At 38.2% G+C, this 24,594-nt stretch overlaps 7 protein-coding genes and 1 non-coding gene across 8 annotated transcripts; 5 read left to right on the forward strand and 3 right to left on the reverse strand.

Moving 5' to 3' along the window:
• Positions 1–433: 433 nt before the first annotated feature.
• Positions 434–1,820, forward strand: AT3G44870 (S-adenosyl-L-methionine-dependent methyltransferases superfamily protein; the record flags this gene model as incomplete). The annotated part of the gene is made up of 3 exons (NM_114356.2): positions 434–560; positions 651–1,286; positions 1,386–1,820. Exons 1-3 carry the CDS (start codon positions 492–494, stop codon positions 1,818–1,820), a joined length of 1,140 nt encoding a protein of 379 aa, NP_190073.1. The 5' UTR covers positions 434–491.
• Positions 1,810–4,559, forward strand: ACD1 (Pheophorbide a oxygenase family protein with Rieske 2Fe-2S domain-containing protein). Its single transcript, NM_114357.6, has 7 exons — positions 1,810–2,486; positions 2,790–3,025; positions 3,120–3,246; positions 3,335–3,471; positions 3,555–3,714; positions 3,787–4,071; positions 4,165–4,559. The coding sequence occupies exons 1-7, from the start codon at positions 2,073–2,075 to the stop codon at positions 4,417–4,419; spliced, it is 1,614 nt and encodes a 537-aa protein (NP_190074.1). The 5' UTR covers positions 1,810–2,072; the 3' UTR covers positions 4,420–4,559.
• A 50-nt stretch (positions 4,560–4,609) lies between these two features.
• RPL9 (ribosomal protein L9) lies at positions 4,610–6,938 on the forward strand. Its single transcript, NM_114358.4, has 7 exons — positions 4,610–4,872; positions 5,207–5,334; positions 5,491–5,536; positions 5,678–5,775; positions 5,859–5,906; positions 6,058–6,214; positions 6,463–6,938. Exons 1-6 carry the CDS (start codon positions 4,720–4,722, stop codon positions 6,176–6,178), a joined length of 594 nt encoding a protein of 197 aa, NP_190075.1. The 5' UTR covers positions 4,610–4,719; the 3' UTR covers positions 6,179–6,214; positions 6,463–6,938.
• CHX4 (cation/H+ exchanger 4) lies at positions 6,939–9,797 on the forward strand (the record flags this gene model as incomplete). Its single annotated transcript, NM_114359.2, has 3 exons — positions 6,939–7,202; positions 7,293–8,351; positions 8,445–9,797. The coding sequence occupies 3 exons, from the start codon at positions 6,939–6,941 to the stop codon at positions 9,573–9,575; spliced, it is 2,454 nt and encodes an 817-aa protein (NP_190076.1). The 3' UTR covers positions 9,576–9,797.
• A 481-nt stretch (positions 9,798–10,278) lies between these two features.
• Positions 10,279–12,794, reverse strand: CHX12 (cation/H+ exchanger 12; the record flags this gene model as incomplete). The annotated part of the gene is made up of 3 exons (NM_114360.2): positions 10,279–11,349; positions 11,424–12,452; positions 12,582–12,794. The coding sequence occupies 3 exons, from the start codon at positions 12,792–12,794 to the stop codon at positions 10,279–10,281; spliced, it is 2,313 nt and encodes a 770-aa protein (NP_190077.2).
• A 2,345-nt stretch (positions 12,795–15,139) lies between these two features.
• Positions 15,140–18,139, reverse strand: CHX11 (cation/H+ exchanger 11). The gene is made up of 3 exons (NM_114361.3): positions 17,728–18,139; positions 16,454–17,479; positions 15,140–16,365 (listed from the first exon to the last, which is right to left on the reverse strand). The coding sequence occupies exons 1-3, from the start codon at positions 17,938–17,940 to the stop codon at positions 15,253–15,255; spliced, it is 2,352 nt and encodes a 783-aa protein (NP_190078.2). The 5' UTR covers positions 17,941–18,139; the 3' UTR covers positions 15,140–15,252.
• A 351-nt stretch (positions 18,140–18,490) lies between these two features.
• On the forward strand, positions 18,491–19,433 carry AT3G06945. The gene has a single exon (NR_143917.1). It is a non-coding gene; the product is annotated as an uncharacterized misc_RNA (transcript).
• Positions 19,434–20,105: 672 nt separating this feature from the next.
• CHX10 (cation/H+ exchanger 10) lies at positions 20,106–23,039 on the reverse strand. Its single transcript, NM_114362.3, has 3 exons — positions 22,675–23,039; positions 21,468–22,493; positions 20,106–21,385 (listed from the first exon to the last, which is right to left on the reverse strand). The coding sequence occupies exons 1-3, from the start codon at positions 22,885–22,887 to the stop codon at positions 20,273–20,275; spliced, it is 2,352 nt and encodes a 783-aa protein (NP_190079.2). The 5' UTR covers positions 22,888–23,039; the 3' UTR covers positions 20,106–20,272.
• Between the last annotated feature and the right edge of the window lie 1,555 nt (positions 23,040–24,594).

Raw genomic sequence — 24,594 nt, forward strand, 5'->3', positions numbered from 1 at the left:
CCAAAAAAATATAAAACAATTTTTGTAGTTATTATCAAACGATAATAACGGCAATCGTGTTTGCAAGAGAATCAATCAAGTTTTTAATGACACATTTTAAATTAATAGTTATATCCTATTTAGCACACATGTTTAATCATTTCTAAAAGTTCTAATTAATAATGAATTTGGTTGTTGCGGTGGTCAAGTGATCCCTGACAGGCTGCAAAATCCACATTATTGGGCTGCATCGTGAAAAGTGAATGGTCAAATGATTCCCTGCATAGGCTTATAGTATTAAAATATGATAATTATGTTTATTAGTTAATGTATTCGAAAATTTGTTTAATAAAACGTGGCCAATATGTTTATTAATACTAGCAATACTCAAACCCTCAATGGCAAGCCGATTGATAGATATAAATAAGCACAAAGGCTTGAAACTAAAACATTCATCACATCCTCACGCACATATAAAGAAATCATCACAAGACAGGAGTTAAAAGAGAGACATGTCGACTTCATTCACAATGATCGGTGGTGAAGGTCCCAACAGTTACCGAGACCATTCGAAATACCAGGTTTACTTATTAACATATACACACAAAAAAACTTTTAAATCATCTTTTTATAGCTTGAGATATTGATTGCAAAACATTTATGGTGTATAGGGAGCATTGGTTGAAGCTGCAAAGGAAAAGATCAATGAAGCCATCTCTACGAAACTCGATATCGACTTTACTTCAAATCTTGTTAACATAGCAGATTTTGGTTGCTCTTCTGGACCAAACACTTTCACAGCGGTGCAAACCTTAATCGATGCTGTGGAAAACAAGTATAAGAAAGAAAGTAATATCGAGTTCCAAGTTTTCTTCAATGATTCTTCGAACAATGATTTCAACACTCTTTTCAAAACACTTCCTCCGGCTAGACTGTATTTCGCAAGTGGAGTACCGGGTTCTTTCTTTGGTCGTGTTCTTCCTAGAAATAGTCTCCATTTGGGAGTTTCTGCTTACTCACTCCATTTCATATCCAAGATTCCCAAAGAAGTTAAAGATCGTGATTCTCCTGTGTGGAACAAGGACATACATTGCTCTGGATCTTCAAAAGAGGTAGCAAAATTGTATCTTGGTCAATACAAGATCGATGTGGGGAGTTTCTTGAACGCGAGAGCGCAAGAGCTTGTGTCCGGTGGATTGCTATTGCTTCTTGGTTCATGTCGTCCAAATGGAGTTCAAATGTTTGAAACGGTTGAAGGCATGATGATTGATTTTATTGGAGCTTCTCTTAATGAAATTGCTAACCAGGTACTTCAATCTCATAAAACACTAGTTACTCGTTTGATCATTACATTATACTAATAAATCCATACTAACATGTTATGTTTTTGGCTGTCTGTTCAAAAGGGTCTAATAGATCAACAAAAGCTTGACACTTTTAAGTTGCCTATCTATGCTCCACAAGCGGATGAATTGAAGCAAATCATCGAGGATAACGGGTGTTTCACGATTGAGGTATTCGAAAATATTATACACGCCAAGGGAGAGTATCCGTTAGACCCCGAGTTTTTAACAGTCTCCTTTAAGGTCACGGTTGGAGGATCAGTAGCTTCACTATTTGGGCAAGATGGTATGGAGAAAACCTTTGAGCTTGTGAAAGAGAAGACACAAGAAATGCTTCCTCAGATAGCCAAAGCCAAACCCGGAATGCAATACCTCATTGTGCTTCGAAGAAACTGTTTTCATGATCTATTTAGATCTTTGAAACGAGACTTAAATAATGTAATTGCAATGATGTGTGTTTGTGTGTGTATGTGTTGTATTGTTTGTTATTTTAAATAGTCTCTTTCGTTTATGTATATCACAAATACATATCACAACGTTCATATTTGCAATGTGCCAAAATCCTCCACGTGTTAAATCCATTTGTTCATAGTTTCTCGTTACAAGACAACAAATGGTATCAATGTCCACGGAAAAATTGCATACTTGCACGCAATCTCTTCTTCTTCTTCTTCGTTCTTCTCGTAGCTTGAAATAAGATTCATCAGAAGAGTAAATAAACATCAAAATCCAACAAACCAAACTAGAAAAATGTCAGTAGTTTTACTCTCTTCTACTTCTGCAACAATCACCAAATCCCAATCCAAAAAGATTCCCTTTTTATCTCCCACCACAAAATTCCCATTAAAGGTCTCAATTTCTCCATCAAGATCGAAACTTTTCCACAACCCTTTACGCGTGGCGGCGCCGCCGTCTGTACCCACTTCGGATTCGACGGAGGAGAAGCGGATCGAAGAAGAATACGGCGGAGATAAGGAAGAAGAAGGGTCTGAGTTTAAGTGGAGAGATCATTGGTATCCAGTTTCTTTGGTTGAGGATTTGGATCCGAATGTGCCAACCCCGTTCCAGCTCTTGGGTCGAGACCTTGTACTCTGGTTTGATCGGAATGATCAGAAATGGGCAGCCTTTGATGATCTCTGCCCTCACCGGCTCGCTCCTTTATCTGTAATCTCTCTCTCTTGGAAGAAACAGTTCAAGTAGTTTATAACTGTGATTTGGATTTGGATTAGAAGAATAAATTATTGTAGATGATTGTTTATTGTAAAGTTTTGATTTTTAAAGTATATCAATTAGGTTAAAAGCTTCAAAGAATAAAATATTAGGGTCAGAATCAGAACAGTTTTGTGTTGTTGTTATTGTTATGACTTATGAGCAAAAAGAAGTAAACTTTGTTGTGTATGTAACCAAAGTTTTGAGCTTGACTCATTGATGTGTTTGTGTATGTGTTGATGCATTGTGGTTATGTAGGAAGGAAGGTTGGATGAGAATGGACACTTGCAATGTTCGTATCATGGATGGTCATTTGGTGGGTGTGGATCTTGCACTAGGATTCCTCAGGCTGCTACTTCAGGTCCTGAAGCTCGTGCTGTTAAATCCCCGAGAGCTTGTGCTATTAAGTTCCCGACAATGGTGTCTCAAGGTCTTCTCTTTGTGTGGCCTGATGAAAATGGTTGGGATAGAGCCAATTCAATTGAACCCCCTAGGTAACGAAAATGATTATCTTCTCAGGCTTCCATGAACATAGCATACTCGTTTTATTACTCGTTTTATTAAATGCGTTGATCTTTAACATAAAAGGTTGCCGGATGATTTCGATAAACCGGAATTTTCGACGGTGACAATTCAAAGGGATCTTTTCTATGGATATGATACTCTCATGGAAAATGTATCTGATCCTTCCCATATAGATTTTGCTCATCACAAGGTGTTGTTTTCTTTCTCAAAGCTCCCAATGTGTTTGCATTTCCACTAAGGGATATTATCCTCAGGCGATGATTACGTGTTGTAAACAGGTTACAGGAAGAAGAGACAGAGCCAAACCATTGCCGTTCAAGGTGGAGTCAAGTGGGCCTTGGGGTTTCCAAGGTGCGAATGATGACAGTCCAAGGATAACCGCAAAATTTGTTGCTCCGTGCTATTCTATGAACAAGTGAGTGTTGAGTTTGCTCACTATACATAATAAATGGTTAGCATACAGTTGCATAGAATGAAATTGTGTATCCTTGTCTACAGAATTGAGTTAGATGCGAAACTACCAATCGTCGGTAATCAAAAATGGGTCATTTGGATTTGCTCATTCAATATACCAATGGCTCCAGGAAAGACCCGTTCCATCGTTTGCAGCGCCCGTAACTTCTTTCAGTTCTCTGTACCAGGACCAGCTTGGTGGCAGGTAAAACAAACTTTGATTCCATCTCTAATCCGATTTTACTACGTAAATTCTTCTGAAGCTGTTCCTTGTTAGGTTGTACCAAGATGGTATGAACACTGGACTTCGAACTTAGTCTATGACGGAGACATGATCGTACTTCAAGGACAAGAGAAAGTATTCCTCGCTAAATCAATGGAGTCACCAGACTACGACGTGAACAAACAGTACACAAAGCTCACATTCACTCCAACCCAGGCAGACCGTTTTGTTCTAGCATTCAGAAACTGGCTCAGACGGCATGGTAAGAGTCAGCCTGAATGGTTCGGCTCCACCCCGTCTAACCAACCTCTCCCTTCCACTGTCTTAACCAAGCGTCAGGTGAGCCATCAATCATGCATCCTAACATCATTTGATTGATCTCTATATATATACAAACACATGTCTGAAAACGTGACAAATTTGAACAAACAGATGCTAGATAGATTTGATCAGCATACACAAGTATGCTCTTCCTGCAAAGGAGCTTACAACAGTTTCCAAATCCTCAAGAAGTTTCTCGTTGGCGCGACGGTTTTCTGGGCCGCCACGGCTGGTGTTCCTTCTGATGTTCAGATTCGACTGGTTCTTGCTGGTTTATCACTGATATCAGCTGCTTCTGCATATGCTTTACATGAACAAGAGAAGAACTTTGTGTTTAGAGATTATGTACATTCTGAAATCGAGTAGATTTGTTGTGTATATGTATAATCATCATACAAAGTACAAACATTGTAAATCAAAATCCAGAGGAACTTTTAGCACTATAAAACCGATTTAACCGTTAAATTTTGGGTACTCAATTGAACTTTATAAAACTTTTAAGTAAGAAAACAGAAAAGTAGAATAATTACGGGGTCAAATTCGAAACATAAGAAAAACATTCGTCACTTCACTTGAGCAAGCACACGAAAAGCCGATAAGAAGATAACAATTACTACAACTGTGCGCTCTTGTTATCTCTGCTTTGAAGTGAAATCAGCTTTGGCTATGGCTTCTTCGACAGCTTTGTCTCTCTCATGGAGCTCCTCTCCTTGTTGGTCACACAGCTTCAATGGCGGTGCAAATGAAACCCTAAAAGTATCTGAGCGAAGGTTCAATTTTGAAGTTGTTTCCCAGAAGAAAGCTAAGAAACTTCGCAAGGTAAAAGTCATTACCTTTCATGGGTTTCCTTCAAAAATTTGATTTGGCTTTTAGTTAGTTTTTGATTTGAGCTTGTGTTTCTGAAGAATTTTGGTGGAGATGAAAGTAAAAGACTTGAAGATGCTTAATTTATGGGTTTAGTGTAAAAACATCGTCTTTGTTCTTGTATCAGCGTAGTTAGGAAGAAAGATGAATCAACATTAGAAAAGTAGACGCCTTTATATTACCAGTTTAGTTTCAAGTAGTGAAGATAAATTGGTTTGAAGCTTTGTTTCTGTGTAGAGAAATGGAGTAAGTGAAACACTAATGGTAAATCTTGTTTTGTGTCTTTAAGGTAATTTTGAAAGAGGATGTGACGGATTTGGGTAAGCAAGGGCAATTACTTGATGTGAAAGCTGGATTTTTCAGAAACTTCCTCTTGCCTACTGGAAAGGCTCAGCTTATGACTCCACTTCTGCTCAAGTAATTCACCTCAACTTCGAAATTTCCGTTCGCTTTTGTATGCTCTTACTATTCGGTTCTAAGGCCTTTGTATTTCGAGGGACTTTGCTACAATGTTGTAAGATCAACAAGAAAAACATCATTTTCTTTCTTTTTGTGTGTGTGTTTTTCCCCCAGGGAATTGAAGATGGAAGACGAACGGATTGAGGCAGAGAAGCAAAGGGTAATCTGATATGAATACATTGATTGTTTTTATTTGATCATCATGTAAAGTTTTGGTGTTTGAGTGATCACCAAAAAACTCTTTGGTTATTGATTTTCATCTGTTTGTTGGTTTTTTCTTTGCGTGGAACCTTTTTTGCAGGTGAAAGAAGAGGCACAACAACTGGCGATGGTATTCCAAACCGTTGGTGCTTTCAAGGTTAAACGCAAAGGCGGTAAAGGCAAACTGATATTTGGATCGTAAGTCCTACTTAAGCAAATCTAGATTTTAACAGTCTTGAGAATAGTGTTTAGCCTGTACTTAACTTTATATTTTCCTGCAGTGTCACAGCTCAAGACCTCGTCGACATCATCAAATCACAGCTCCAAAAGTAACAACATAGAAAATTTTACATTTCCACATAAAAAGCTACAAGCTTTCTCATGTGGGCGGTTTAGTTGGATCAGTCTACATTTGGTTTTTAGTGTTGTTCGAAGAACCTAATATGGTTTTATCTGCTTCTCTGTGGCTGTGTTTTGCAGGGACATCGACAAACGCCTTGTCTCTCTCCCAGAAATCCGTGAAACCGGAGAATACATAGCCGAACTCAAGCTTCACCCCGATGTCACTGCTCGAGTTAAGATCAATGTTTTCGCTAACTAAACCTTCAACGATTCAAGACTCCTACTGCATCCCAAGGTATTTCTTGATTTTCCATGATCATGTGGCTTTTAACCATAAATGAAACTAAGTATTAGTTTTGTCTTAGTTCGTGTCTTAATTGGCATGAAATAAGTAGTTAAACCGATGTTCTGAACTCTGAACATCGGCATATAAACATTGGTCGGGAATATTGGCTGTTGAACGGAGTTTTGCGTTTTAAGGTCTAGCCGCAAACGCAGATGCTAATTGTCCATCGCACTGTGTTTGGTGTTTTGAACTTGCAGGAACGTATAGAGAGGGAAAAGAGAGTAGCCTCTTGTGGTGAGGATTGAAGGTTGTGAAGTTTTTCCTTTAGATTGTTTGATGCATTTGTATTTTTGCTATTTTTGGAATCTGGAAACGCTAAAAGTATAATATTCTCTTGCAAGTTATGATATTTACTTGAAGTTATATTGTATTCATTTGTCTGTTGAAGTGATGAGAATGCTTAAATTAACACTAACAAGCTGTTTAAAAAACTAACAAATAACCAGAAATCTGAAAAACTATGTCGCCGTCTCTTGTTCCCACAAGATTGACTATTTTTAGAGAGTTGTTGTTTAATGACAAAACCCAGATGTTTTTTTGTTTCACTGCTTCTCTTCAATTCTGTTACCAAAACCTTTTTTGTTTAAGACAGTTATAGCTCTTGATTCGGTTTTTATAATCATATGATTCTCTTGTTTCTATCATCTTTGTTCTTGTTAACAAGTTTTGTCCAATGGAGTTTAATGGTGATAGGATCCCTTACCTGAGAGATACATGGAGAGATGCAAACATGATCTGCGGTATCTTGCCTATTAACCCGAGCTCGAGCGGGCTATGGCCCTCCCCGAAGCTCCCAGATCCTCAAGCAAACATTGAGTTCTGGAATTACATGTTTCCACATGTTCAGATCATTTTCCTTATCGTCACTATTCTCTGGCAATTCTTCCATTTCTTCCTCAGACGTCTCGGCATGATTCGTTTCACCTCCCATATGCTTGTAAGAACTTTACTCAATTCTTGAATCTTCAAATCTCTCTTCCTCTTTGTTTGCATTGCTTATGTTTGATATTCTGTGTGGTTTTGCCAGACTGGGATTCTCTTGAGCAAGTCGTTTCTTAAGGAGAATACACCGGCTAGGAAATTCCTCTCGACGGAAGACTATAAAGAGACTCTGTTTGGTTTAGTGGGTGCATGTTCCTACATGATGTTTTGGTTCTTGATGGGAGTTAAAATGGACTTGAGTTTGATCCGCAGCACCGGGAGAAAAGCTGTAGCTATCGGTCTTTCCTCAGTGTTACTCTCTATAACGGTTTGCGCCTTGATCTTCTTCTTGATCCTAAGAGATGTAGGGACGAAAAAGGGAGAACCGGTTATGAGTTTCTTTGAAATCATTTTCATCTATTTGATCCAATGCCTTTCGTCGTTTCCTGTAATTGGAAACCTTCTTTTTGAGCTTAGGCTCCAGAATTCAGAGCTTGGCCGTCTCGCTATGTCTTCTGCAGTGATCAGTGACTTCAGCACCTCGATCCTCTCTGCGGTTCTAGTCTTTCTAAAGGAACTCAAGGACGATAAATCTCGGCTTGGATCAGTTTTTATCGGAGATGTTATTGTTGGAAACCGTCCTATGAAGCGTGCGGGCACAGTGGTCTTGTTTGTTTGTTTTGCCATATACATATTCAGACCATTAATGTTCTTCATTATCAAGAGAACACCTTCTGGTCGTCCCGTAAAGAAATTCTATATATATGCAATCATCATTCTTGTCTTTGGATCAGCCATTCTTGCCGATTGGTGCAAGCAATCTATTTTCATAGGACCTTTTATCTTAGGCTTAGCTGTTCCACACGGTCCACCTCTAGGCTCTGCAATACTTCAGAAGTTTGAGTCTGTGGTTTTCGGCACATTCCTTCCTTTCTTTGTGGCTACCTCCGCGGAAGAGATCGATACTTCGATTTTACAGTCTTGGATAGATCTCAAGAGTATTGTCATCCTAGTGTCTGTATCGTTTATTGTCAAATTCGCTCTCACGACTCTCCCTGCCTTCTTATACGGTATGCCAGCAAAGGATTGCATTGCTCTGTCTCTAATTATGTCATTCAAAGGCATTTTCGAGTTCGGTGCTTACGGTTATGCGTATCAAAGAGGGGTAAGTAAATGTATTTGACATATTTCCTTCAAAATGTATCTAACACATTTTGATACACTCAGAAACTGAGCTTAGTATTCATTTTGATTGCAGACTATTCGGCCGGTGACCTTTACGGTTTTATCTTTGTACATCTTGTTGAACTCTGCAGTCATACCTCCGCTCTTAAAACGCATTTATGATCCTTCGAGGATGTACGCAGGATACGAGAAGCGGAACATGCTTCACATGAAACCAAACTCCGAGCTCAGGATTCTATCGTGTATCTACAAAACAGACGATATCCGTCCGATGATCAATCTCCTTGAAGCTACTTGTCCCTCAAGAGAAAACCCTGTAGCTACTTACGTCCTTCACTTGATGGAGCTAGTAGGACAAGCCAATCCAGTCCTCATCTCTCACCGATTACAAACCCGTAAAAGTGAGAACATGTCTTATAATTCTGAAAACGTCGTTGTCTCATTCGAACAGTTCCACAACGATTTTTTCGGCTCTGTTTTCGTTAGCACTTACACGGCTTTATCCGTGCCGAAGATGATGCACGGAGACATCTGTATGCTGGCTTTAAACAACACAACGTCTCTCATCATCCTTCCTTTTCACCAGACTTGGTCTGCTGATGGATCAGCCATTGTTTCAGACAGCCTAATGATCCGGCAACTGAACAAGAGTGTCCTCGACCTCTCTCCTTGCTCTGTCGGAATCTTCGTCTATCGAAGCAGTAATGGACGGAGAACAATCAAAGAGACAGCTGCAAACTTCTCATCTTACCAAGTTTGTATGCTCTTTCTTGGAGGTAAAGACGATAGAGAAGCTTTATCACTCGCCAAGAGAATGGCTCGTGATTCAAGAATAACCATCACAGTGGTTTCACTCATCTCTTCCGAACAGAGAGCGAACCAAGCAACCGACTGGGATCGCATGCTCGACTTAGAACTACTCAGAGACGTGAAAAGCAACGTTCTAGCCGGTGCTGACATTGTCTTCTCCGAGGAAGTAGTGAATGACGCAAATCAAACATCACAATTGTTGAAATCTATTGCGAATGAGTATGATCTGTTCATCGTCGGAAGAGAAAAAGGAAGGAAGAGTGTTTTCACCGAGGGGCTTGAAGAATGGAGTGAGTTTGAAGAACTTGGTATCATTGGAGATCTCTTGACTTCACAGGATCTAAATTGTCAAGCTTCTGTGTTGGTGATACAACAGCAACAACAGATGATCTAGGATTTTTAAGAAATCAGGAGATGACTAATAGAACGAGTGTTTCTTGGGGATAGAAACATCGATCGATCAGCTGGAAATGGCAACGAGAGAGTCTTGGGGCTTCTGGAAGTTGCCTCGGCACATATACAGAGATGTGAAGCCCTAGTTGTTACCATTTCATGTTAGAAATTGATTAGAAACAAAGACTTTCTTGAGTTCCAAGTAATGATTACAATGTTTTTGAATGTTGTATATATTTCAACCTATTTCAATCTGTGAATAGTTAGAGATGTTTTTTTCCGAGTTTTGGCTTAAAAATTGGTTACATATAAAATTAGTTTTTTTTTTCTTTTCTCAAATCTCAATTACGGATTTTAAATATAAAAACAGAATCTAATTTTTTTTTTTTTTTTTTTGCATACGTTAGTTATGTTCTTTTTTTTCTTTTTTAATAGATTTTCGGCCCAAACCTGTAATTATTGCAATCTCAGGCCCGAAACAATAGCATTTAATATGTTAGTTATGTTATGTGTACTTTAGCCATGTTCTGAACTCTTTTATTCTCTCGGTTCCGTCTCATCGGTCTTGTTGTGAAGTTTTAATGGAACATCTTCTTTTTTTTCTAATTTTAGTCCTGCAATAGTGAAAACCTCTTAAAAGAATGAGAAATGTATATATGAACACCTTCTAATAAATATGTTATACACAAACAAACAGAACATTTTCACGTTTGTTGTTGTTGTTGGACTACCAAAACAGAAACCCTAGAGTCGAGTTCTCTAGACGCTAGCAAATCTCCAATGACACCTAACTCGGGTAGTTCGACCCACTCCATGAGTCCATCGAAGTCCGGTGATGCCATGCCATGATCTCTCCCAACTACCATAAGATCATAATCCTCAGAGAGTGATCGGACGGTAGTGGCCACTTCTGGACCTCCAGTCACAATCCTCTCTGTATATGCAATAGAGTTTGTGGCCTCTGTATCTTTAAGATCCTCTAAAACCTCGTGATCAAGAATGTAATCCCAATTAGTCGACTCTGTTTCTCGGTCAGAGATGAGTCGGATCACAGTGATTTTGACTCTAGGGTTTTGCTTCATCTTTTTCACCAACGAGAGTGCCTCCCGATCGTCTTTGCCTCCAATGAAGATCACACCAACGTCGATATTAAATTTTCTTGTTCCTTTCAGCGACAACTGTCCACGGTCCACAAGAATCCCAATAGAACAAGATGCACTCTTGAGGAGTGACTCATTGAGACGTCTTATAGCTTCGTCCTCTGACTCAAACGCCCCATCTACGGTCCATTTCCTCCCCGAGGGGACGATAATAATCGATGTGGCTTGTTCCAAAGCGACCTTGCAAATTTCATCGTGCATTAAGTTCTCGTGCGTGATGGCAGTGAACATGGTCATGGTCACTGACTCCAACTGGCTGAAGGCAAGGTTGGCGGTATGGATGTAGGAGTTAGTTACTACACGATTTATTTGCTTGTTGTGTGAGATTAGGACGGGAACGGTTTTGCCAACAAGCTTAACGAGATGGAGGACTGTGACCACAATGGTGGAGGGCAAAAATTGGAGAAATGAAATGGCCGCAGAGATGTTCTCAGGTCTATGTATACAAGTCAAGATCCGGAGATCTGAATCTGGTTTTAGATTCATGATGTTCTTTTTTTGGTAACCAACGTACTTCCGCTTCGGGTCATATAGTCCGGCCAAGGCTGTGGGGATAATTCCAGAGTTTATTAGAGCACAAGTGATCAAGAATGTATATGTTGCTTGCGATATATACTGCAAAAACAAACAAACCATATAAATATGTGAAGATCATGACGAAATGGATTATGGATTGGTAGGGAAGTTACCGAATCGTCGTATGTTGATTCGTAGAGAAAGATTTCAGAGAAACTCTTAGAGCATAGAAGAAGGGAAGCGGCTATTGCCTCCTTGAATGGTATCTTGCAGTACAAGCAAGGTACCATCCCGGTCGCCATTTTCAAAAAGCCCGTAAATGTCATTAAGAAGATGTTGTACCAAATGTCATCATATTGGTAGACGATCTTCATCACATCGCATCTCATCGTGCTGAATGTGATTGAGATTGGTATTAGCACGTTCATTGTGAGAGCCTCATACTTGGCTTCCAAGGCAGATCCTATAGGTGGACCTTCTGGTATGATGATGCCGAGTAAGAATGGTCCCAAAAGGTATTTCATATTAAAAAATGAAGAGTATGCGGCGGAAGCAATTACGCTCAAAACCACAGCATGTACATACACATCTGCCACAGGTTTGCCTTCTGGTGTGCGTTCTACTATCCATTCTACGACCGGCCTTAAAACGCAAAAGGCTACTAGAATCAAAATGATCACCGCTATAAGGTCACGATATGCTGTCATGGGAGAGATGTTCTTGTACGTTCCCACAAGATAGGCGAAAATGCTGACAGTAGACGCGAAGATGTCATTGATAAGGGATGCAGACAACACAAGGCGACCAAGCTCTGAATTGAGGATCTTGAGTTCTGACAGGAAATGAACGACGGTAGGCAAGAGAATCGAGGATTGGCTCGAGATGACCACAATGCGCTCGGCAAGGACTTTATTCGGCGACATGTAGTAAGGGTCTATATTATCAGTGTGGAGGTTTCTCACACAGAAGCCACCCAAAAAAGGAACAATGAAGCTCAAAGTCCCTATCACGATGGGTAGCCATCCGTTGTTGAATGCCAATCGACGGCTGATTTTGACTGTCATAAAAAATGCAAGCATAATGTTTCCACACACCGAAAGGCCTCGTAGCGGCCCGTTTCCATCTAGTGCAGGATCCCACGATAATTTCCTTGATGATACCTCCCTAAGATTGAACAATTGAGGCCCCAGAATCAGACCAGCCTGAACATAAATATACATTTATTAGCATGTAGGATTGTCAAATGTTGCTTAAAACGTTTTCGTGCTTGTCAAGTTACATCTATTTTTCCTGTTACGTGACCGTCAAGTTTCATGTACAAGGATACTTACCAACATATAAGAGGGAATCGGGGAAATGCCAAAGCTTTTAAGAAAACTGTGAATTATGATGATGAATACAAATATGAGTAATATCTGAAATTCCATGAGAGGCAATGAATACCCGAAAATCACATCCGGTGACTTTAGGTTTTCCCAAAATCCAAAAGAAGAGATGTTGAATACTAAGGGTATGCAACCGCGGATATAGCTCGTTGTATTCATAAATTGTGGAAACTTGGTGTATCAACTCTGGAGAAATAAGAAGGAAAAAAAAAAAAAAGGTTTGAAGAACTTGTGAGTTTTTGCATATGAATTTCAGTGGTGATCGTGTCATTTTTGTTGTTTACTTTGTTTTGGTCTTGATTTTTTTTTTTGTCTGAGAGTTAGTTAGTCAAAAACTGTTTGGATATTGATGGGTATGATTTGCTGGATGAATTACAAGCTGGAAAATCTATACATAAAACACACACAAAAGTACAGAGTTTTATTTGCTGACAACAAATATTTTCTGTTACTAATTGACCCTCAAATTTAGAAACACTAATCCACACATAATTTTTTTTTCTATGAGTACTTCACAATAAGTAGAATCCTAATAATCTGTAAAAGTATACTTTTAATGAGAGCTCGTTTGTCTCTTTAATTTTTCCTTAATTTTTTTTTGTCTTTTTCTCTTCTATTGTTTCTTGAATATTCTTCCGGTTTGAATCCTCAGATTGTCACAAAAAGTGACAAAACCACACCTTATAAATATAAGACATAGATTTATTTTTCATAGGGTAGAGTTGGAGCAGGCAGCACCCCAAATACTAATCGTTATGTGTTTTTTTGGCTTGCACATAGTTTTGACTTTTGATATTAAATAATTAACTACCCGAGAACAAAAGTGTTGTTTCTAGTATAATAAAAGGTAACTCCCATGTTGTGAGCTGAAAGCGTAACCAGAAGCAAAAACCAGCGGATTTGGGAGAGAGTGACAGCGTATCCGGCAAGGTTACTTTTGTTGTGAACGACGAATCGGAGGGTCCCGGTGCAGTTTATATTCCCTCTCATATTTCTCCATGAGCAGTTTTTTTACTCCGGTGGTCTGAAAAAGCCCTTGCACGTGTCAACAGTTGAGGAAAGATTATTTGACATCAGTAGTCAGATATCTCGAAGAGCATGTCACCCTAAAACTCCTTTCAACAACAAATGTTGGACATTGAAGAAGAAGAGAGCATCCTCTACCAAGTGTATATGGATGTCTCTAAAATCTCCAAATCCTTTTCTACATCAAGAGTCTCCACATACTCGACCATCTCTACGAAAATTGTGCTTGTGAATAAGAAAAAAATAAATAATGTACCAACGTGCTGTTGGCCTAGTGGTAAATTTCCCAGATGTAGGTGATGTGTTCGAGGCACGTTGGGAGGGATCTCTTCTCCACAGGAGATGAATTTAACCTGTTGTGGGTCCCGCTTCTGGGAGATGTAGGATCTTTGAGCTTGAAATTTTAGATATTTAAAAAAAAAATAAAAAAAAAATAAAGAAGTAAATAAATAATGTAAAATAAAGCTATAAAGACGCAATTAAAAACATGATACATCAATAAAAGAGAAGGAAGATGGTTGATATGAGTTAAATAATGGAGTTAGAGTTGTTAAGTTTTGATATATCATAGTTCATAAACTAAATAGAGGGAGAATGTTAGAGTCAAATTAATTGTTAATATCCTTGAAGAAAAAAAAATTACATGGAAATGGAAAATGGAGAGTTGTTTGAAGTTTAAAGCTAGAGTCAAATTATTTTATTCTCCTTTAGTGATTTAGATTTTTGTTACGTTTTATGCTTGATTCACAACACAAGATCTTCACAAACTTTCTAAAACTCAGCAATCGAAACTTCGAATCAGCTCAAGAACAGAAACGAATTGAAGAACGAAAGAAACAACACAAGAGATTTGATTACCCAGTTCAACAAGATCGGTATGATCAAGTTTCGGCCGAATCAGTTCGGCAATCCACTAGAACAGAATGAGAATTACAGAGTACAAGCAGAGCTCAACAATGGAGTTTCAAGCTTTTCTTTTTTGTTTGTTACAGATCAGAAACGGATAATGAAGAAGAAGAAATAAAGGCCTTTTATACTAATTCCCAAATAGAAACAGAAGACCCTCTCTCGCGAAAAGAAGGTTTCCTTTAGCCTCTTCAATCCGGTTTAAAACACTCCATCTAACCGGTCCTCAATTCCTCTTAACCACAACACCTAAACCGGTCACTTAAAGTTGAATCAGAATTAAGATCCACAACAATTTTTTTTTTGTTTTAAAGGGATCTTTTGAAGTTTTGAAAACTTAAGGAAAAATCAATTAGATGCTTTTTAATTCATTTAGAAGATATATGTGTGTGGAGATGTGTATTTTAATTACATAAGGGTTTCATAGTCTTTGTTAAACGTGCGGCCAAAGAGAAAAAATCATGTAATGCATGTGAGGTTAAGAGTCGTTTTGACTATTTTAGGACTGATCATTGTGGTGTTATTGTTCGCGTGGCCGCCATTGTATAACTGGAATTTAGCGATGCCGATATTCCAAGAGATTTGTATGGATATTATATTTAGACAAATGAATGACTATTTATACATGTTAAAATTTTCTAAAGGTTAGTCCTAAAAGAACGCATAGTCTTACGGTCAAAACATGTCACGTTTGTTGTTGTTGTTGTTGAACTACTAAAACCGAGACCTTAGAGTTTAGATCTCTAGCCGCCAGCAAATCCCCGATGACACCTAACTCTGGTAGTTCGACCCATTCCGTTAGTCCTGATAAGTCTTGTGATGTCATATCATGATCTCTCCCGACCACCATTAGATCGTACTCTTCTGCAAGCAATTGGACAGCTTTGACTACCTCAACGACACTAGTCACAATCCTCTCTGTATAAAGAATATCTTCATTGGATTCAGTACTCTTTAAATCCTTCAGGCCCTCGTTATCAAGAATATAGTCCCACTCTGACTCTATTTCATGGTCGAAGATGAGTCGGATCACGGTTACACGGACCCGCGGGTTATATTTCATCCTCTTCACCAATGATAGTGCCTCCCTATCGTCTTTGCCTCCAATGAAGAGCACACCAACATCAATGTTGTACCTATTCTTGCTCGTTACATAGCTTTTCCGCGAGAATTGTCCACGATCTACTAGTATGCCTATCGAACAAGGCGCACGATCGAGTAATGACTGGTTTAGTTGTCTTGCAGCAAGGTCGTCAGACTCGAACATCCCATCTACGGTCCATTTCCTCCCCGATGGGACGACAATCATCGATGTTGTTCGATCAAGTGCAAGTGTACATATGTCTTCGTGCATCAAGTTTTCATGCGAGAACGCGGTGAACGTAGTCACGGTTACAGACTCTAAGCTTTCTTGCATGAACTGTCTAAAGGCAAGATTTGCGGTATGGATGTACGAGTTTTTGTGAAGCCGCTTCAACTTCTTGTCGTGTGACACTATGATAGGGTTGATCTGACCAACTAGCTTCACAAGGTGGAGAACTGTGACCGCGATAGGGAAGTCATGTATCGGTGAGGAAAACAATTGGAGGAATGCTATGGTCTCCGAGACGTTTTCTGGTTTGTGCAAACAAGTTAGAATTCGAAGACCTGAGTTTGCTTCTAGATGCAATATGTCCCTTTTCTGATAATTAACGTACTTTCGTTTCGGATCGTACATGCTCCTTACGACCATAGGGACAATCCCTGCACTTAGTAGCGAATATAGGATTAAGAACGCGTAAGTGGCCTGTGATATGAACTGCAAAATCAAACCATAAAAACATGTTTAGATTTACGGCAAAATCAATAATAACAATAATAGACTCGTTTGTGGGTTAGGAGGTTACCTTTTCTTCTAATACAGCTTCATAGAGAACGAATTCAACAAAACTTTTGTAGCTTAAGATGAGGGAAACAGCCAAGGATTCACTGCGAGGTAACTTGTAGTACAAGCAAAGTGTAAGGCAAGCAACCAGTTTTATGACAAGTATAAGCAATGTTAGGAAGATGTTGAAGTAGATGTCAGTGAACTGGCTAAGGATCCTTAGTCCATCACATCTCATCGCGCTGAATGTGATTGAGATTGGTAAGAACACGTTCATCGTGAGCCTCTCAAACTTAGCCTCCAGAGCGGATCCTAACGGTGGACCCTCTGGTATGATGATGCCGATAATTAATGGTCCTAAGACGTATTTCATGTTGAAAAACACAAAATAAGCCGCGGAAGCAAATGCTGTCAGAATCACGGCATGAATGTATATATCCTCCACGGGCTTGTCTTCGGGTGTGCGGTCTATGATCCATTGCACCATCGGCTTAAAAACAAAAAAGACGATGAGAAAGAAGATGATCACCGCGACAAGGTCACGGTAAGCTATTGCATGTGAAACATGAATGTAGGTTGCTTGTGTAGTGGCGACTATCATGGCAAAAATCCCCAACATGTCGTTGATGGCACTTGCAGATAATGCAAGGCGACCAAGCTCGGAGTTGATGATCTTGAGCTCTAGCAATATATATGTAGTGGAAGGCAAAAGTATCTGAGACTGAGTTATGACAATCACAGTGCGCTCGGCCAGGGCTTTGTCTAAAGACATGTAGTGAGGGTCGATGTTGTCAGTGAAAAGGTTCAGGAAACTGAGACTAAACAAAGGAGCAAAGAAGGACACGATCCCGATCACAACTGGCAATTTTCCGCTATGGAACGCCACCCGCCTGCTGGTCCTAACAGTCATTAGAAACGTAAACATTAGTCTTCCAAATACTGAAATGCATCTTAACGCTGCGGTTCCATCCAACGCAGGATCCGCCGATAGTTTTCCTGAAGACTTCTCTAGTATATCGAAAAGCTGAGGCCCTAGAATTAGTCCAGCCTGCACATAAATTTATATATAGTATGTTATTTTTGGAAAACTATCTTCATGCACGCATTATCTTCTATGCGCCTTAAACAATTTACGTGCATGTCAAGTTACATGTCTACTTTTGTAGTTCTAATAGATACAAATCTTAACTTTTGTATCTTTTAGATACATGTTTTTTCCCATGCAAAAAATCTTTATTTTTGTAGTTCTACTTTTCTCTTATGTGTTTGTCAAGTTAAATATGGAAAGCTGCTTACAATCATATATGAAACGATCTGGGAAACGCCGATGCATCTGAGGAACATATGAGACATGACAATGCAGAAGAATATCAATATTATTTGAATCTCCAGGAGAGGCAACGAGTACCCGAAAACCACATCAGGCGATTTTAGGTTCTCCCAAAATCCCTGAGAAGATATGTTGAAGAATGATATCCGGCAATGCCCAATGTAAGTAGTCGTGTTCATGAATATAAGTCCAAGAAATTAGCAAAACTTGGGGATGAAAATACCGTCTTTGTGTGATAAAGTTTCAAGTCTTTGAATTTGGGTTTTGAAAGAAGTCGTGTTAGTTTATTGTGATGTTTTTGTCTGGTCTTTGGTAAGTATTTGTCATGATCTCTCTGGAACTAATGGAACTTTCCAATTTAGAAAACAAATACCACAGAGAGGAAAAAAAAAATAGTTGGTTCTTTCATGGAGAATTTGCTTTGCTAAATAAAAAATTGCAAGTTTTGAGGTTTGATACACTGCTCCAAAATTAGCACAAAGTGTCTGTTCAGGGACCCAAGTTTAGGTCTATAGCTTAAAATCCGATTACACATAAATTTAGTCTAGAAATATTTTCTAACTGCTTCAATATATGATCTATATAAGTTTATAATTAATGTTTTTTCCTTCCCTGGATAATACTTATAAGTATAATTATTTTGGTCTAATAATACTTCTAAAATTAGTGACCACCCTAAAATCTGATGTACTACACTATGATAAATTTAGACGTGCATGCGAAAAAAGTGAGGAAAGATTTAAACCATATTTGAATAGGTGAAGAACGAAAATGAAAATGAAAATGGGGAGAAAATGGAGCTAGTACATAAGCTTCGAGAAAGAAGAAGAAGAGAAAATGAGAACAGGAGAAGAAGAAGAAGACAAGAAGCCAGCAGCCGAGAAGGAAACCGAGTTCTTCTCGTAGCTCCTCGAGTCGCAACTAAGTTGAGCTGATTTGGAATCCTTTTGCTTAGGTTTAGATCTTTAGATCAATCTCAATCTGAACCTACGAAGATGTGAATGAGATGAGAAGGAGACGTCAATCATATGCGAAAGAGGAAGGCACAGACAGATATATATGTCAATGTGCTGTGCACAATAACGTGATGTGTTTGATTTTCTAATGGATGTCTTTTTGTGTGATTTTTCTTTTCAAATTTAATGCATTTGTGTGTCTAGACTCTAGATGGCCACGAGGCCCACGACTGGATCGGCAAGGGAGTAGAGGCATATTGAAGACGGATGAATCCTAGACGTTGAATTGTGGCCCAAGTTAGGGTTGCTTGTTTTCTAAGAGATTATTAAGTGGGTTAGAAGGATGAGTAGAGCTGTAGAGGCATATTGGGGTTGCGTGAAGACGGATGAACCCTAGACGTTGTATTGTGGCTCAAGTTAGGGCTGCTTGTTTTCTAAGAGATTATTAAGTGGGTTAAAAGGATGACTATCAAACTTTGAACAGAAACCTTAGCGAGATATAGAAGATGGAGAGAGAATCTCATCTTTCGACTCCTGATCCCAGCTCCTATGATATTTTTGATTTTGCCTCATTATCAACAATTGATGTCTCTATATGATTTTATTTGAGGATAATGCGTAACAGTGTAACACACAAGTTATCTATGTTGTATATTATTAGGAGAGACTTCATAATTTCTTTACTGGATCGGAACAGAGCCAAGGGTATGTATCTCAGATCCTGAACTTGAAAAACATATCTTGTCGAACAAGTTAGGTTTCTTTGTAAAATCTAAGACATGACTTGAGGCCGTTAAACTTGTCGGCCCCAAAGAACAAGTTAGGTTTCTTTATCGAATCTTGAACCCTGCTTTCTCCATCGATAGGCTCAATGTCTTTAATACTTCTTCCTTAAACTCGATTTGAGATATTATTAACCCTTAGAGAAAGCAGATATACATTAAGCTACATTTGGTTGTAATTTAATTTTGTTGATCATATCAAGACCACTGTGATATTAGAGGAGTGGAGAAAAGAGAAGAGTAAGGAAGAAACAAAGCAACCGAAGATTAAATTGGAAATGAACAGATAGATTTCCAAAGACTAACAAAAGATATAATATAAAACCCCAAATTCAGAAACTTTCTCCCAACTAGAACTGGTAATGTTTTTAATATTTTCAAAGGGTTTCTTCTTAGACAATGTTTCTTGCAGTTGAAGAAACATGTTTCTTTCTTGAAGATAAACATGGAGTCGCTTCGACTTTACAGACCAGTGTCAGCTTTGGGCAACCTAATGTTCTAAGAATACCAGAAGCTAGTGAAAGAGTGAAAGAGTGAAAGGACGGATTGAGAAACACAGAGTTGAGCTGGAGGAAGTATAACAATCTGAATCAAAGTTTATGGTTATTCCTTCTTATGGATTCTAAGTATGTTTAATTTGTATATAATGTAAAAAAATTTGTATGAATATATACGCATATTATATTTAAACAAATGAATGACTATTTATACATCTTAAAATTTTCTAAAAGTTTGCCCTAAATGAATACACACAGTCTTGCGGTCAAAACATGTCACGTTCGTTGTTGTTGTTGTTGAACTACTAAAACCGAAACCTTAGAGCTTAGATCTCTAGCCGCCAGCAAATCCCCGATGACACCTAACTCTGGTAGTTCGACCCATTCCATTAGTCCTGATAAGTCTTGTGATGTCATATCATGATCTCTCCCGACCACCATTAGATCGTACTCTTCTGCAAGCAATTGGACAGCTTTGACTACCTCAACACTACTAGTCACAATCCTCTCTATATAATCAATATCTTTGTTGTCTTCAGTACTCTTCAAATCCTTTAAGCCTTCGTTATCAAGAATATAATCCCAATCTGACTCTATTTCATGGTCGAAGACGAGTCGGATCACGGTTACACGGATCCTCGGGTTATTTTTCATCCTCTTCACCAATGATAGTGCTTCCCTATCGTCTTTGCCTCCAATGAAGAGCACACCAACATCAATGATGTACCTTTTTTTGCTCGTTACAATACTTTTTCGCGAGAATTGTCCACGGTCTACTAGTATGCCGATAGAACAAGGCGCACGATCGAGTAACGACTGGTTTAGATGTCTTATAGCAGTGTTGTCAGACTCGAATAACCCATCTACAGTCCATTTCCTCCCCGATGGGACGACAATCATCGATGTTGTTTTGTCAAGTGCAAGTGTACAAATGTCTTCGTGCATCAAGTTTTCATGCGAGAACGCAGTGAACGTTGTCACGGTTACAGACTCTAAGCTTTCTAACACGAATTGTCTAAAGGCAAGGTTTGCGGTATGGATGTATGAGTCTTTGTTAAGCCGTTTCAATTTCTTGTCGTGTGAGACTATGATAGGGTTTATCTGACCAACGAGCTTCACAAGGTGGAGAACTGTAACCGCGATAGGGAAGTCTAGGTTCGGTGAGGACAACAATTGTAGGAATGCTATGGTCTCTGAGACGTTTTCTGGTTTGTGCAAACAAGTTAGAATTCGAAGATCTGAGTTTCGTTCTAGATGCAATATGTCCCTTTTCTGGTAATTAACGTACTTTCTTCTTGGATCGTACATCCTCCTTAAGACAGTAGGGACAATCCCGGCATTTAGTAGCGAATATAAGATTAAGAACGAGTAAGTGGCTTGCGATATGTACTGCAAAACCAAACCATAAAAAAATGTTTAGATTAATGGCAAATGATACCAATAATCGACTATTTGCGAGTTAGGAGGTTACCGTGTCGTCTAATACAGCTTCATAGAGAACAAAATCAGCAAAACTTTTGTAGCTCAAGATGAAGGAAACAGCCAAGGATTCACTGAGAGGTAACTTGTAGTACAAGCAAGGTGCAAGGCATGCGACCAGTTTTATGACAAGTATAAGAAATGTTAGGAAGATGTTGAAGAAGATGTCATTGAACTGGCTAAGGATCCTTGCTCCATCACATCTCATCGCGCTGAATGTGATTGAGATTGGTAAGAACACGTTCATTGTGAGCCTCTCAAACTTAGCCTCTAGAGCCGATCCTAATGGTGGACCCTCTGGTATGATGATGCCAATCATTAATGGTCCTAAAATATATTTCATGTTGAAAAACACAAAATAAGCAGCGGAAGCCAATGCGGTAATAATCACGGCATGAATGTACATATCCTCCACTGGCTTGTCTTCCGGTGTGCGGTCTATGACCCATTGCACCATAGGCTTAAAAACAAGAAAGACGACGAGAAAAAAGATGATCACCGCGACAGTGTCACGATAGGCTGTTGCATGTGAAACATGAATGTAGGTCGCTTGTATAGAGGCAACTATCATGGAAAAAATCCCCAAGATGTCGTTGATGACACATGCAGACAATGCAAGGCGACCTAGCTCGGAGTTGATGATCTTGAGCTCTAGCAAGATATATGTAGTGGAAGGCAAAAGTATCGAAGATTGAGTTATGACAATCGCAGTGCGCTCACCTAGGGCTTTAGTTAGAGGCATGTAGTGAGGGTCGATGTTGTCAGAAAAAAAATTCTGGAAACCGAGACCAAACAGAGGAGCAAAGAAGGACACGATCCCGATCACAACGGGCAATTTTCCGCTATGGAACGCCACTCGCCTGCTGGTTCTAACAGTCATTAGAAACGTAAACATTAGTGTTCCAAACACCGAGATGCATCTTAACGCTGCGATTCCATCCAACGCAGGATCCACGGATAGTTTCCCTGAAGATTTCTCTAGTACATCAAAAAGCTGAGGCCCTAGAACTATTCCAGCCTGCACATAAATTTATATATATGATTTCAGTTTCTGAAAAATATCTTCAATAGCACGCATGCATGATCTTCTTTGTCCCTTAAACAATTTACGTGCTTGTCAAGTTACATCTACTTTTGTAGTTCTAATAATTGGAAATATCTTGTGTGCTTGCCAAGTTAGATATGGAAAACTTGCTTACAATCATATATGAAGCGATTTGGGAAATGCCGATGCATCTGAGGAACATATGAGACATGACAATGCAGAAGAATATCAGTATTATCTGAATCTCTAGGAGAGGCAGCGAGTAGCCGAAAACCACATCAGGCGATTTTAGGTTATCCCAAAATCCCTGGGAAGATATGTTGAAGAATGATATTCGACAATCCCCAATGTAAGTAGTCGTGTTCATGAATATAAGCCAATAACTTAGCAAAACTTGGGGATGAAAATGCTTTTTTTTTGTGTTATAAAGTTTAAGTCTCTGGAAAAGAAGAAAAAAAAGTGTTCATTCTTTGAATTTGGGTTTTGAAAAGAGTCTTGTTAGTTTTTTGTGTTGTTTTTGTCTGGTCTTTGGTAAATAGCTGTCATAATCTCTCTGGAACAAATGTAACTTTCCAATTTAGAAAAAAAAAATATATATATCCAGAGAGTAACTGTTTTTTTTTTCCATTTTGTTTGTTCAAAAACGTAAAATCTAGAACATGAAGAATTTGCTTTGCTAAATAAAATTGCAAGCTTGGAGGTTTGAGCCAAAATTAGCTCAAAGTTTCTGTTTGGGGACCCAAGTTTATAGTCTAGAAATATTTTCCAACTGCTTCAATCTAAGTTTACAATTTTTTTTCTTTCCTTCCCTTGATAATATTTTTTCCGATCTAATAATACTTATAAAATTAGTGACCACCCTAAAATCCGATATACAATTAATCCGATAGATCTATATATACATTTTTGCAACCATTTTGTGAAATAAATCCTGTAGTTCGGATTTATTTACAATGGTTGCCACTGGATTTTAATGTTTGTTTTTGATAATTAAAAAGAAAATCTTCGAATTAAATATTTGACATTTAACAATCTTCCCAAAATCTCTTCATATTAACTACATGATTATTTACTAAAATAATACTTCTAAAATATTTAATATCATTTAATTACTACAAAATTATCATTTTTGATATTGCTTTTCTCCATAACTATAACAATTCGATTATAATCATCAAAGCGCAGAGATATAATCTGATAGCATTTAATTACTACAAAATTACAAAATATTTAGACAATGATTCATAAACATATCATAAATAAGATCAACATTAATAAAATAAATGGTTTTTTTTACAGGACGGGTTTGGCAGGACGTTACTTAATAATATTTGTAAACTATAAAATAAAATTATTTTATAGATAGATATAATTTGTAAACTTTTATATATATACTAACTTTAAAAAATAAATTGTTCCCGTGGTATACCGCGGGTTAAAATCTAGTTTAGACGTACATACGCAAAAAAGTGAGGAAAGATTCAAACCATAATTAAAATGTTTAATATGGCTGGTGGTCAAAAGTTTATCTGAAATTTCTGGTGCTTATTACCTTTCATTACCTCAATTACTAAAAACATCTGAAATATGAAATAATTAAAATCAGTATTCAAGTTAAATTATATTACAAATATTAAACATACAAAAAAATGTTGTATTTTTTATTGTTTTAATGGTGAGAAATGGTAAAATTTTTGGAAAATGTTTTAACAATAAAATACACCAAAAATAATAATATATAATCGTTTGATTTGCTCAAAGGCTGATTTCAAATGAGAATCTTTCAAAATCTACCACTGAATAAATACAGATTAATTGGTGGACAAGATGTGAGATTCATGATAATAGAGCAAGATGATGAAATTGAGGACAAGATCTAGACGCAACAGAGAATTTCCAATCGAAGATAATATCTGGAGACAAAAATGCGGAATTATATAAGGGTTTGTGGATCTATGGTCGTTTTATCGAAGTTATCTTTCAAAATTTCTTTCAATCTAGATCTTGAAAAAGAGAAATTTTAATTTTTATGTGCCAAGTTCACATTTTTTCTTAACCATTAATCTGTATTTAT

This window comes from Arabidopsis thaliana, chromosome 3, assembly GCF_000001735.4.
Source record: "Arabidopsis thaliana chromosome 3, partial sequence".
Classification (NCBI taxonomy): Eukaryota; Viridiplantae; Streptophyta; class Magnoliopsida; order Brassicales; family Brassicaceae; genus Arabidopsis; species Arabidopsis thaliana.

Excerpts from the sequence above, each read along its gene's own strand:
- ACD1 (NM_114357.6), top strand. The coding sequence starts at position 2,073 with ATGTCAGTAGTTTTACTCTCTTCTACTTCTGCAACAATCACCAAATCC. Across the intron at positions 3,026-3,119 it reads AATTCAATTGAACCCCCTAG|GTTGCCGGATGATTTCGATA; the intron begins GTAACGAAAATG and ends TTAACATAAAAG. Across the intron at positions 3,247-3,334 it reads TAGATTTTGCTCATCACAAG|GTTACAGGAAGAAGAGACAG; the intron begins GTGTTGTTTTCT and ends TGTTGTAAACAG.
- RPL9 (NM_114358.4), top strand. The coding sequence starts at position 4,720 with ATGGCTTCTTCGACAGCTTTGTCTCTCTCATGGAGCTCCTCTCCTTGT. Across the intron at positions 5,776-5,858 it reads GGCAAACTGATATTTGGATC|TGTCACAGCTCAAGACCTCG; the intron begins GTAAGTCCTACT and ends ATTTTCCTGCAG. Across the intron at positions 5,907-6,057 it reads ATCAAATCACAGCTCCAAAA|GGACATCGACAAACGCCTTG; the intron begins GTAACAACATAG and ends TGTGTTTTGCAG.
- CHX11 (NM_114361.3), bottom strand. The coding sequence starts at position 17,940 with ATGAACACGACTACTTACATTGGGCATTGCCGGATATCATTCTTCAAC. Across the intron at positions 17,480-17,727 it reads AGATCGTTTCATATATGATT|GCTGGACTAATTCTAGGGCC; the intron begins GTAAGCAGCTTT and ends ATTTATGTGCAG. Across the intron at positions 16,366-16,453 it reads AAGCTGTATTAGAAGAAAAG|TTCATATCACAGGCCACTTA; the intron begins GTAACCTCCTAA and ends TTGATTTTGCAG.
- CHX10 (NM_114362.3), bottom strand. The coding sequence starts at position 22,887 with ATGAACACGACTACTTACATTGGGGATTGTCGAATATCATTCTTCAAC. Across the intron at positions 22,494-22,674 it reads AAATCGCTTCATATATGATT|GCTGGAATAGTTCTAGGGCC; the intron begins GTAAGCAAGTTT and ends ATTTATGTGCAG. Across the intron at positions 21,386-21,467 it reads AAGCTGTATTAGACGACACG|TACATATCGCAAGCCACTTA; the intron begins GTAACCTCCTAA and ends TTGGTTTTGCAG.